This window comes from Pygoscelis adeliae, unplaced genomic scaffold, assembly GCF_000699105.1.
Source record: "Pygoscelis adeliae isolate BGI_AS28 unplaced genomic scaffold, ASM69910v1 Scaffold179, whole genome shotgun sequence".
Lineage (NCBI taxonomy): Eukaryota > Metazoa > Chordata > Aves > Sphenisciformes > Spheniscidae > Pygoscelis > Pygoscelis adeliae.
In genome coordinates, this window is record NW_008825612.1 from 2659376 (window position 1) to 2670694 (window position 11319).

The following is an 11319-nucleotide window of genomic DNA, read 5'->3' on the forward strand; positions in this document are numbered from 1 at the left end:
ACTGCAGGTTTTCATTTTTGCTGTTGCTGTTGCAAAAGCAGGCAAAAGACGGGAATAGACATTCTGACCATATAAAGCTTATACATTGCACAATATTTACTAAGAATAACAGACCATAATTAACGCAAATTCCATAATAGTGATGTTCACAGTAATCATGAGATCACGTGCAAGACTTCTTTTTTTTCCCTGTTTCTTTATAATCGGTAAGAGTAGTCTCCATGTTCTGTATTACATAAAAAAAATAAATCCATTTATTTGCCTCTGGAACCACAAGTCTTGTCTTTGCTGAAGATCCCTAGCAGGTGGGTAGCAATAGCATGGGAAGAAAGAGAATAGTACAATAAATGTTGACAGCAGATCCAGAACCCCATACAAATACTACAAAACTGTTGATAACTTATTTTCTTCTTGAAATTGTTTTTCATAAAGATGTCATTTCTGGTGATATACAACACTGCAGTTTGAGTGTCAGCAGGTTAGTGTGAGGATTTCATTAATTATTGCTGGACTTCTCTGCCAAAATAAGCATCAGGCCATGAGGTTTCAATTCAAGAACAGTGTTGGGCTGATAGTTGCTTCTCAGGGAAGATGCATAAATTGCCTATCACCAACTGAAATGGGCTCCAATACATGTGAATGGAGCTGATCTGGCTTATCCATGCTAGGAGCTAATACAATAAGAGAGTTTTTCATACAACCCGGAGGATATCCTACCAGCATAATACATTGGGGAGCTTCCTGATAAGTTTTGTTCCCTACAGGTAATATGAAAAGAGGTCCTAAAATCATTAGCTGTGCCAGTCTGACTTCCCGATGGGCCAAAAAAAGTGCTGGAAGTGGGTAGCTGAATTGTTTGATACAGATTACTACCTCAGATAATTTCAGGTAAAGCTATAAGTGAGGGTCATTTTGTGTTTCCAACTTTATGTGAAGAGTAGCAAGGGGTGAACAAATCCATATTGGAATGGACTAGAAGCTCAATAGTGGTGTTTCAGCTATGGAGGAAAATAACTGTTAGCTAAAGGCTTATAGGAAAAAAATTGAAAGTGGTATGATCCACAAGATCATCTCTGCCCAGCTCTGACTGTTTCTTGTGGCTACGCTGTTTCTGGGTCAAACCATACCCCACCCTCCCAAACCCTCAAGCAAAAATAAAAAACCCTATAAAAAAAACCCCAAAACATGCTGAGCCATATTATGCCATTAACTGAAATACTGCATCTCAGAATGGGCATGCTTTGAATCCCAGGGAATGTGTTTTGATCTTAGCAGCTAAAATGTCCTGAGCTCAGAGAGCACCTGCTGTCCCTCAGGGAGACAAGATTTTGCTTTCAAGATTGAAAAGGTCTTCCAGCTCCCCCAAGCTCTCGGCTCTGCTTTCTACACACAGAAATCACACATAAATTTATATGTATAAAATAAACTTTCACATACATATAAACACAGTAAATGCACATAGAAAGATGAAAGGCACTGTATTAACTGTACTAAAATCATAACAATATAGTCACACATATCAAGCCAGCGAACTGCTCAGTATGCAAAGAAAGAAATGGATTCAATGGGGGTTCTGTCTCAGCTACAAGCACACAACTGGGTGTCCTAAGACCATTGCTCCACTGGTGACACGGTTCTACAAGCTGCTTTGGGCAGATGTGTCCCAGTGCTTATGACAAAGATCATGGCTGCATCACAAGTCTCAACCTGATTCTTGGAAGGCAGTGAAATACATGAGTACAATCACACTAATTTCGAAGTTGAGACTTGCCCAGAAAAACTTGGGACTTACCTGCATGGATACAAATCCACCTTGACACTGTCCTGACGTATGCATATGCTCTCCTGTGATACAGATGAAATACAGATGCATATACATCTGGGTGGGATATGTTTTGTTTCTGCATTGTTCATCTACTGCTGCTTTCCACGTTCAGAAATATGGCCACTCATAATAATATTTACTCTGTTTTCACAATCATATTAGGAACAGATGAGGTAAGACCCAGATTCTAACAGCAAAAGTCTGAACCGATTCTCATGCCTAGTATTTTCTACCAAGCTATAGACCTCTGAAGTCCAAAAGCCAGTCACAGAAACACCAAGCATAGGGACTTTGGGGAACTTCGAGCCACCTCTATCTGGGTAAAACTTAATAATCCTAAATTATTTGATGCCTTGCAAAATGTTTCTGGTCTTAAAATCACAAAGTTAACTTTGTTCACAGGCCAATGCTACACTAAATAGCTCTTAAAACTTAAGAACCTACTCTGCTATACTGAAAACTTCTTTTTACAGAAATATTTGAAATGTCTCCTTAAATTTCAGCCTCAGAATTTGATTGTGCACTCTAAAGTTGTGATTTATTTTCATTCCCATGATACTGTATGCTCTGAAGTCCCAGGTACAGAATCGTGATTTAATTATATATCAACAAGAATGAAACCTGTGTGCAGAAATGCACAGAGGAGAGCACTACGTTAATAATATTTTCTTCTTGTTTTGCACTGAATTTTTCAGTGCTATCTACATGATTTTCTTCTGTTTCCTATTCAGAAGAAAGAATCACAAGCAATACCTCTAGCCTGTTTCATTTCATTGTAACTTTGTTCTCTCAAGTGGAGACAAATAAATTCACCTTATTTTATTCAAAGTTAAGCATCAAACATCAATACCTAATCATATGTGATTCATTGTGTTCCTTTTCTCTATTTGCACTGTCATATTTAAAATCTGTTTAAATCCTCTTTCACTATGCAAATGAGCAGTTCCACTATACTAAGGACAGTCATGCATAAAGCGAGCATGGTTTGCAAGAACCTACAACAGTTTCTACAGTCAAACTTGAGAAAGAGGAGACAGCCCACTGGCCAGCCAGGAACCTGGGGGCAGAAGCTCACCTATTCCCTGTGGTACACAAGGCAAACCACTTAAAAAATAAGTGGCCATTTTCTCTGTGTCTGACTAGGAAGACAAAAAACTCCCATACTTCCATCTGGTACTGTAAGATTCCTTAAAGATTATGGGGTAACCAGACACCTTAGAAAGAGAATTAACCTAGAAATGCAGTAGGTTCTCCAGTTTTTCAATCAATGGAAAGTTTTCTTAAAAAAGAAGAAGATATAACAGTCAAAATCTTTACTGCAACTAATAAAAACATTGCTCTTTCTCAAAAAGATTCTGTGCTAAGATTACTTATCTAACCTAGAAATGCAGTAGGTTCTCCAGTTTTTCAATCAATGGAAAGTTTTCTTAAAAAAGAAGAAGATATAACAGTCAATCTTTACTGCAACTAATAAAAACATTGCTCTTTCTCAAAAAGATTCTGTGCTAAGATTACTTATCCAAAAAACTTCAGTTTGGCTTTCATCCCTACAAGAGTAATTTATTAATTTCTCCTTGCCAAAACAGAAAAATCCTCGGCTTGAGAAAGTGGCATTAAAAGTAAGCAGAATGCTATTTATAAACAACCTCAAATGGAACCTGTAAATACAGAACTACCTGCAGCTCTAACAAACATCCCTGAACACAAAAAGAAGGCATACCTGAGGTGGACAAGCTTGGAGTACTCAAGCAGAAAACAGTCCTTGAAGTACTGCCAGTCTAAATTTGAATCTCCCCTCAACTGAGCGTCAAGGTTATTCATACAAAGATTATGTAAGCAACTTCTAATGCTTCTTTACAAGTAAAGCTGTGTAGGAACTTAGAATAATCATTATCACTGTTGTTAAAAAGCAATTCGGTAGCTTGCTTATTCTTTTATCTTCCTTTTTTAAAATCAAGGGCTTCATAAATAGGTAATAAAAAAATAAAGGCAACAAAAAAATCAGTCTGTGTGGGCTCAAAGCTTCAGCCTAGTACACCACCAAGAGAAGCAGAGGGGAGAGAGTGTTTCCTTTCTTGTCAGCTTTCTGCAAGTAGCATCTGTGGAGCACTGATGCTTCCAAATACGCCAGATCCTTGTAATAAATTTATTTTGTTAAAAATTATTAACTTGGAATCATAAGAAACAGGTTCTAGTTTGAAGTATCTTTAAAAGTTTACCATGGATTATTTGACAAAGCTTCTTCAAAGTGAACGTTTCCCACTGTTTCCAACTCCATCAACAAGAATTGTACTACCAAACTAAAACTTTTCTTCATTTCCACTTGGAAATCTTCTTAAATTCTGCCTGGAACAACATAACAGGACAGATTAAAATAATTCTGATTTTTTTTTAAGCAGCAAATTTAGATGAATGATTACAGAAAGATTTTTCTTTTTTAGAAAATCTGAAAGACTACAACTGTGGATATACTGATCCTAATACATGGATATACTGGTCCTATACTGATCCATAACACCAAGCTTCATCCACTTCACCCTCAGCATTGTTCTGTAATCATGAACTTAAGAAAATCACCTCCTCAAGTAAGAGAAGGTCTTGGTTTGCTATTTAGTATTCATAATGATGTCAGTTCAAAGTGCAGAACTAATGAAACCGTGCTGGACTTGGGTGCAGTGTGAGGCACTGGCATGAAATCAGTGGCAAGTAACAGCAACGAATTTCACAGTATGTTTAAATTCTCCCACATCTCCATCAGTTGTTCCATCCTTGAGATGATCGACAGTCTTTCCCTCTCTTTATTAACAAGCTTTAGTATAGTAGTATACTATACTAAGGTATAGTATACTTCAGTACACTATTTCCACTCAAATTCAAAATCGAAACGGTTTGATTCTTTTGGGGCCTGATGCACTACAGACTCTTTGTATTACACTTGTAGATAGGAAGCGTGTTCATTGGTCTTAGAAAAACAAAGCAAGAACTGGCCAGATGAATGGTATGCCTTAGCTGTCCTGCAGAACATCAGAGAGAGCACAGACAGCTTTCTACTTGTCAGAAGAGAGCCATCCAATTCTCCCTTCATAAAAATTCTGTAGAATGAGCTTCAGACCCATGCTGGCATCCAACACTAGGTCTATGGCATCACTGATATCCTCCACTTCTTATTATGAAGGCTTCTCTGTGTGTAGACTTTGTGCTGGCCATTGACTTTAGAGTGAATTTGACTCATGAAGTCCTAAGCTGGACTCAAGAATGACAACAAAAAGAAGCCATTAAAATCACACTGGAATTACAGGGGGCAAAACCCCCAAGAAACAGAAACAAAAAAACCATAGCACTTTGCTGGATCTCTACTATTTAAGGGCCCAGAAAACTTTTCCAAGCACTGGTCCAATACAACTACTCATCCCAGCTATTTTTTTCAATCCTTTTTCTATTTACTGAGATCACCAGTAATGGGAATGGCAGCATCTGTCTACTAGAGGCTGGCCTGGATCCAATAATGCAGACCACGTAAGAGCTGCCACTTAAATGATATTTGCAATACTCATAGGTTGGACCTTATAAAAACCAAATGTGAGACAGGCTTCAAGTCCTGTCATTAATCTCCTAACCCCCAGCCACCATCATACCCAATTATTAATGTCTGAAAATACCAGAATACTGTTCTTGTACAATTCATTAAACATACTCATTCAGTTTTCTGTTCCGGAATGTTATTCTTTCCTCCAGTGCATTTAATTTTTGTAAGAATGCCTTTTCAAGACATGTCTTTTCTGTACTTCATTATCATGAACTGCATTTTCAGTTTCCAGATTCTTACTCCTTAGAGATTTATTACTTGATGTTTTACCCAACATTTGCAGCTCGGCCAATTCACGTTCCGGCTGATAAAAAGACCCCATTAGCATTCAGAAGCAAGAGGTTATGTTAAAGTATGGAAGGAAAATTATCTTATTTATGTTTCCTCAAAAGATAAGCCCTCTAGATGTGTACTAAAAATCATACCTGAAAACATCAAAACAGAAAATTATTTTATAAATTCAAACTCTTGATTGTCAATAGAAAAAGCTGAATTACTTGGCCAAAGGGACAGCTTTGCTCTGAGCAACTGCACATACTCTTCTGTTGTATACTGGCTCATATCCCAGTCTTATTCATATCAATTAGACCACTGTTGCACCCAGGCAGGACCGATCCCTCAATGTGATTTCATTATGATGCAAGTCTCAGCAATAAAAAGAGAGTTAGAGGGTACAGTTAAAATGGAAATGCAGCTTTTCTTCAGACACCTAAGGGCAGGGATCATTTCTCTCTCCATGTTTGATTACTGTGTGGCATAGTAATTACTCTCTGCTTTGTGGAAGCAGAACTTTTTTTGCATTCTTTTTTAAGAGGTAAATCTTTAGGATCAATCAAGCCGCTATACAGCTGAGATTAGGTAAAGCAAAAGGATAAACTACTCATTCCTTTTGAATAGCAACCAAAGATTTGGCTCCCAAGTATAAAACTTCCATAAAACTCTTCTTAAAGAAAGCAGCTTAGCTCACTCTGCCTACACACCCCAATGTGACTATTATTTAAAATATTTATATATGCACTAACTACAGGCACTTCTGACAAAGAGATGAGGTGACTGAAGCTCATGTCTGCTTCCTAGATACTACCTGATCTACATATGGCAAGCAAAGGAGGAAGATATGACCATAAAGGCATGAGCCTGCAGTGGCAGAGTCCTTGCTCTGTGCACCCTTGATCAAAAGAATCTGTTCACTCTTGATCAAAGTACTTTTAAGGGGTCCTATTTACCTAATCAGCAATATTCTTTCAGTTATATTTGTATAGACATTATATATGTATAGACATATGTGCAAAGAGCTCACTCAAAGTGTATTAAAGACCTACTAGGAATGTTTACAAACTGCTGTACAGAAAATCTGTGACACAGGACTTTTCATTTTAGAACAATTGCAGTTGCACTGGTGCAACTACAGTCTGACTCTGATCCATTATGTTGCTTATACTGTTCTTAAAGGAAAGGGAACAGACCAATCAGATGGAAATCAGAAAAAAACCCAAAAAACAAACCAGTAACTTGAGAGCTCGGTGAGAAAGAGCTTCCTAATCTGCAAAACACAGACCTTTCAGAACTGTTCAAAGTATCAGCTAGAATAGACAATAACCATGATAAACTGGGAACTCGACAGGAAGGTCCTTTGCAAACACCTGTACTGGATGAATAAAAGAAGCAACTTGAAACTCAGTTTACCACATTAGGTGAATATCTTATCTAGTCCACTGTTCTGGACTGGATCTCTGAGACTTCCTTCTTGGTGCAGTTCCATTTAAGAGCCCCTTGGTCAAAGCACTTACCTAAGGCTTGAGACACCAGGTTCAAATAATTATCATCCTGGCAGAATTGAAACTGGATACGGATCCCCTGCAACACATTAAGTGTCCTAGAATCTTGGCTGTTGATTATTCTGAAGAATAATTAACACAAACAATGGCATCATACATGTAATACATTGTTTTCCATTTCCACTCAAAGTGCAGGGATAGCATTCTGAAGATCTTTTTATTACAGATAAAGATAAACCAAGAAAAATTAATAGATTCTCTAGTATCTGTTTAGAAATGCAGGCATGATTTACATTTCCATTTATAACCAAACAGGCTTGATTTAGATTTAAACTAAAAGCCCTTTATACCAAAGGCAGTGAAAAAGAGAAATAAATATATGCACAAATCCCACTGATACCTATTTTCTGTCTTCTTTGACATGGCTACAGCAATGGAAAGGAGTTTGGAGTAAACAAAGATGAGCCCTAGGGAGTTTTGACACAGATGTTGGGATGATCAGGGCTGTATATATTGGATATGATTCTGAACCATGCAAGTCGGTAAGAAATTTTTATTAGAATGAGAGAAAGACTAAACCATGTACATAAGTCCTCGGTAGTAATCAGAATGCTCATGCTAGAAATGCCAGACTGATATCACCTTCCTATTTTTTCTATTAAGTTTCCAGTGAGGTTGACCTCTTGCAAATTCTGCAGAGTATGTAAGCCCTGTGAATGTTTTAAACCATACAGTTTTAATCTAATATAGCACTGCAAATGCTGAAGAGCCTGTAGGCTAAGAGGCAGATCATTCAAATGTAAAAACAAATTTGACTGGAGTCTAAACAATGTTAGCATCTGTTGTAAACTATAGTTTTCTTTTGACATGGAAAGAGAGAATGCATTTTGCCGAAAGGGAATTGGCTTGGAAAGCCTTTGTAAATGATACTGCAATGAAAATAAACGTAGTCCCCCAGCCTTAGTTTCACAGCTGTGCATGAGAAACCTAACAGATCATGCCCCATGTCATGAATACTCATTAGCTTTTGGCTGCAGCCCATGTCTTGGCCTCAGGATATCATGAGAACTAAATCACTGATGTCAATCATTTGTCTCCATGATGACACTGCAGTTTGCAGTGAGATGCCACTAGTGTTTGTAGTGTCCTTGCTAATAAATAATCATTTCTGGAAACACTCGACTGCCTTTACACTTGTACTTTTTCAGTTGTAATTTCTCAGTCTTCCCTTTCCTTCCCTATCATCATGCCCAGCTTCGATTTCTCTCTCCTCTTTTCTACAGCTTTGAAGGGTCACAGTGATCTGGTCTCATTCAACTGTATCAGCATCTCCTTCTGCTCTAACTACTTTCATCTTGGTATCAGTATCTCCCTCTGCCTTTTTTTCATGTACTCTCCCAAGTGAAAATGGACTGAGCTGCAGCAATTCAGTCTCTCTGTTGGGGCGTGAAGAGTCAGGTAATTCAGAAAGTTACATGGTCTTTTGCTAGAAATGGACATTTACACATTTCTTCTCGCTTTACAAGCCAAACTGCTAATCACAGAGCTCTCGCTGGTTCCGGACTAGCCTCCAACTCAAAGGTTAGCATGAAGAGTACTAATTTTGGGGGGAGAGGGGAGAAACCAATTTTTCATAGGAGCTAATTTGATACAAGAGATGCATGAGAAAAAGCCAGGATGAAACTTCTCCTGAACAGGAACTAATCTCTCCAAGTTATAAAAAAATAAAAAATCCAAACATTAAAATAAAAATTAAATGGCAAGCCTTTTACATAATACTAAACTGCAGACAAAAATCTGCAATTATAAAAAAACCTAAAAAAATCTTTTCCTCAGCAAGAATCTCAGAGGTCTTTGAAAATAAGTGATTTAGTTAACTCTGCATATGCAGAAAACCTTGACAGCCAATCAGTTCCAAATAATGTTTCAGCCTTCATTCTTATAAATTGAAGTTTAAAATTGTCCTTTCTGTTGTTCAGTAATTCTAAAAGTTAGCCCTACTTATTAGACACATCTATATACCATACTATTAAAATACCACACATTAGACAAATTTGAAGAAAAGAAATCATAACAAGGACACCAGACTCACCTCTATATTCTTGATCAGGTTATTATTCAACCAAAGGACATTCAGCTTTGTTAGGACTAGCAGATTTTCAATCCTGGAAATTTCATTGCATTGAAGATAAAGCTTTTGCAAATTTACCCATTTTTGTAGACCATCTGTTTTCTACTATAGAAGAAGAGGTATTACTTTTCAGCACCGAACAACAAAATGTCACTCTTTTTTGTAAAGATGCCATTAACTTGCACAGAAAATTGTTAGGTAGTTTGAAATAATTTGAGACCACGCCCTCTGTGCAGAATTCTGCTGATTTAGAAATCTTTTCAATTAAACCAAAAAAGAAACAGTAGTAGCAGCTACAATGGTTCATAATAAATGATTATGTGTTTGTAAATAAAGTATTATTTTCATTAAAATGTCTTCATTCTAACCAGTTTCCTGGAAAAGGTTTCAATGTAATTATTCTAGTTTTAAAAAGTATTGTTTCTAATGAGAGAGAAAAAAATCCAACAGTAGGTTCTAAATTACAAAACCCTGTAATATGTACCAGGTGTAATTTGATCCATATTGAAAATGGGATTTTTGGATACTTAAGTAAAGAAGTGCCAGATCCTGACTCCTTTGAATAGTGCCTTCTTCCTTGAACAGACAAAAGGAGTGTTTGTGAAAGAGTATGATTATCATTGTAAGGGACTGGAAATTGGCTAAAGTTGGCTAGAAAGAAAACTCATAGTTAACTTACCGCTAAACAGCATTCAGCAATCCACAGCTCTTTGAGCAACAGGCAGCACTCTGAGCCTAAAATCTTTTGAATACCTTGTCCAATGAGAATGAGAGTAGTTATATTTGGGAAATATTTCATGCCTACAATTCTGGGATAACCTGAGGAAAACATCTCCAGTGCTGTTGTTTTTATCCCTCTTGATCAACGTTTTCATAAGATAATCCATTACACGTGTACTGGAAATGAAATGCAACTATTATTCTCTTTACGTCCATGCTGTAAAAAATACATTATACAGTAGAATGTCTTACTGCCATTACAGTCAATTAGAGATAGCTGCTTAACATCAGTTGTGTCTTTTAAAACTTCCTCTGCAGTAAAATGCGTTTGCAATTTTGGCCATGTTCAGCATATAGCGGTTAAGTAGCTTTCTTCTGCTCCCAAAGCACTTTTGCAAAGTATTACATGCGTGCACCATATCACACCTCAGAATGCACCTTCAATTTAAAACAAAATACTTTTCAATTATGCTAATTTTAATCAAAATTAAAAACTGGAAACTCATAACTTTATCTATAAGCTAGTATACGTATGTGTATACATATACACATATATATATATATATTTGAGGGTAGATGGTGCTCTTTATCAGTCTTATAGTTTTCCACTTCTGGAGTGGTTGTATCAAGTAAATACAATAATAAAAGCTTTTGGCCAGGAAAAGATAAGAAGTTTACATGGAATTTCATTAAGGGTGAGATTCAGTTTGAGATTAAGACAGAAAGCAATAGGCATCCACACGTGTGCCTCTTGCCTAAGCTCTCATGCTAGTCAAGAGATTTAACCAATATAGCCAAAGGATCCTGGAAAGCCATTCAGATGACCAGACAGGAGGTGTTTAAGTTACACTAAATTAACTTATTCTATAGGTTCCCTTGACTTATTGACTAAGGATGGGATTCAGAATATCCATTGTGATTTCAGAGACCTTAAAGTACCCTGTAGCAGCTGTCCGGCAGGGTGCAGTTTTCTGTATATCCTCCTAGATATATATGGTGTCTTAGATACCTTGAGGCAAGTAAAATGGCACTAGACAGCTATATATCTATGCAGCTGAATCCTATCCTTGATTTCCACTGACTGTAATGAGAGCCAAGAAATGAAACACATGTAGAAAACTATCTGTAGACACCTAAACGAAGGTGTCTTAAACTGGAGCGGGACTCCATTTTAAAATTCTAACTGGTTCATAGTAGACAAAATTTCCTCTATCTTAGTTAATCACCCGATTCTGCTCACAACTATCCATTTTCTACAAAAATGCAGGACTGAGTCAAA

At 37.1% G+C, this 11319-nt stretch overlaps 1 protein-coding gene across 1 annotated transcript in view; it reads right to left on the reverse strand.

The window, feature by feature from the left end:
* LOC103924268 (leucine-rich repeat-containing protein 9-like) overlaps window positions 1-10152 on the reverse strand; it is a 37195-nt gene extending 27043 nt beyond the window's left edge. The window contains 6 exon segments of the mRNA XM_009332759.1: window positions 1793-1845; window positions 2297-2422; window positions 4045-4159; window positions 7202-7268; window positions 9282-9422; window positions 10000-10152. Of these exon segments, the coding sequence (XP_009331034.1) occupies window positions 1793-1845; window positions 2297-2422; window positions 4045-4159; window positions 7202-7268; window positions 9282-9422; window positions 10000-10152 (655 nt within the window).
* Between the last annotated feature and the right edge of the window lie 1167 nt (window positions 10153-11319).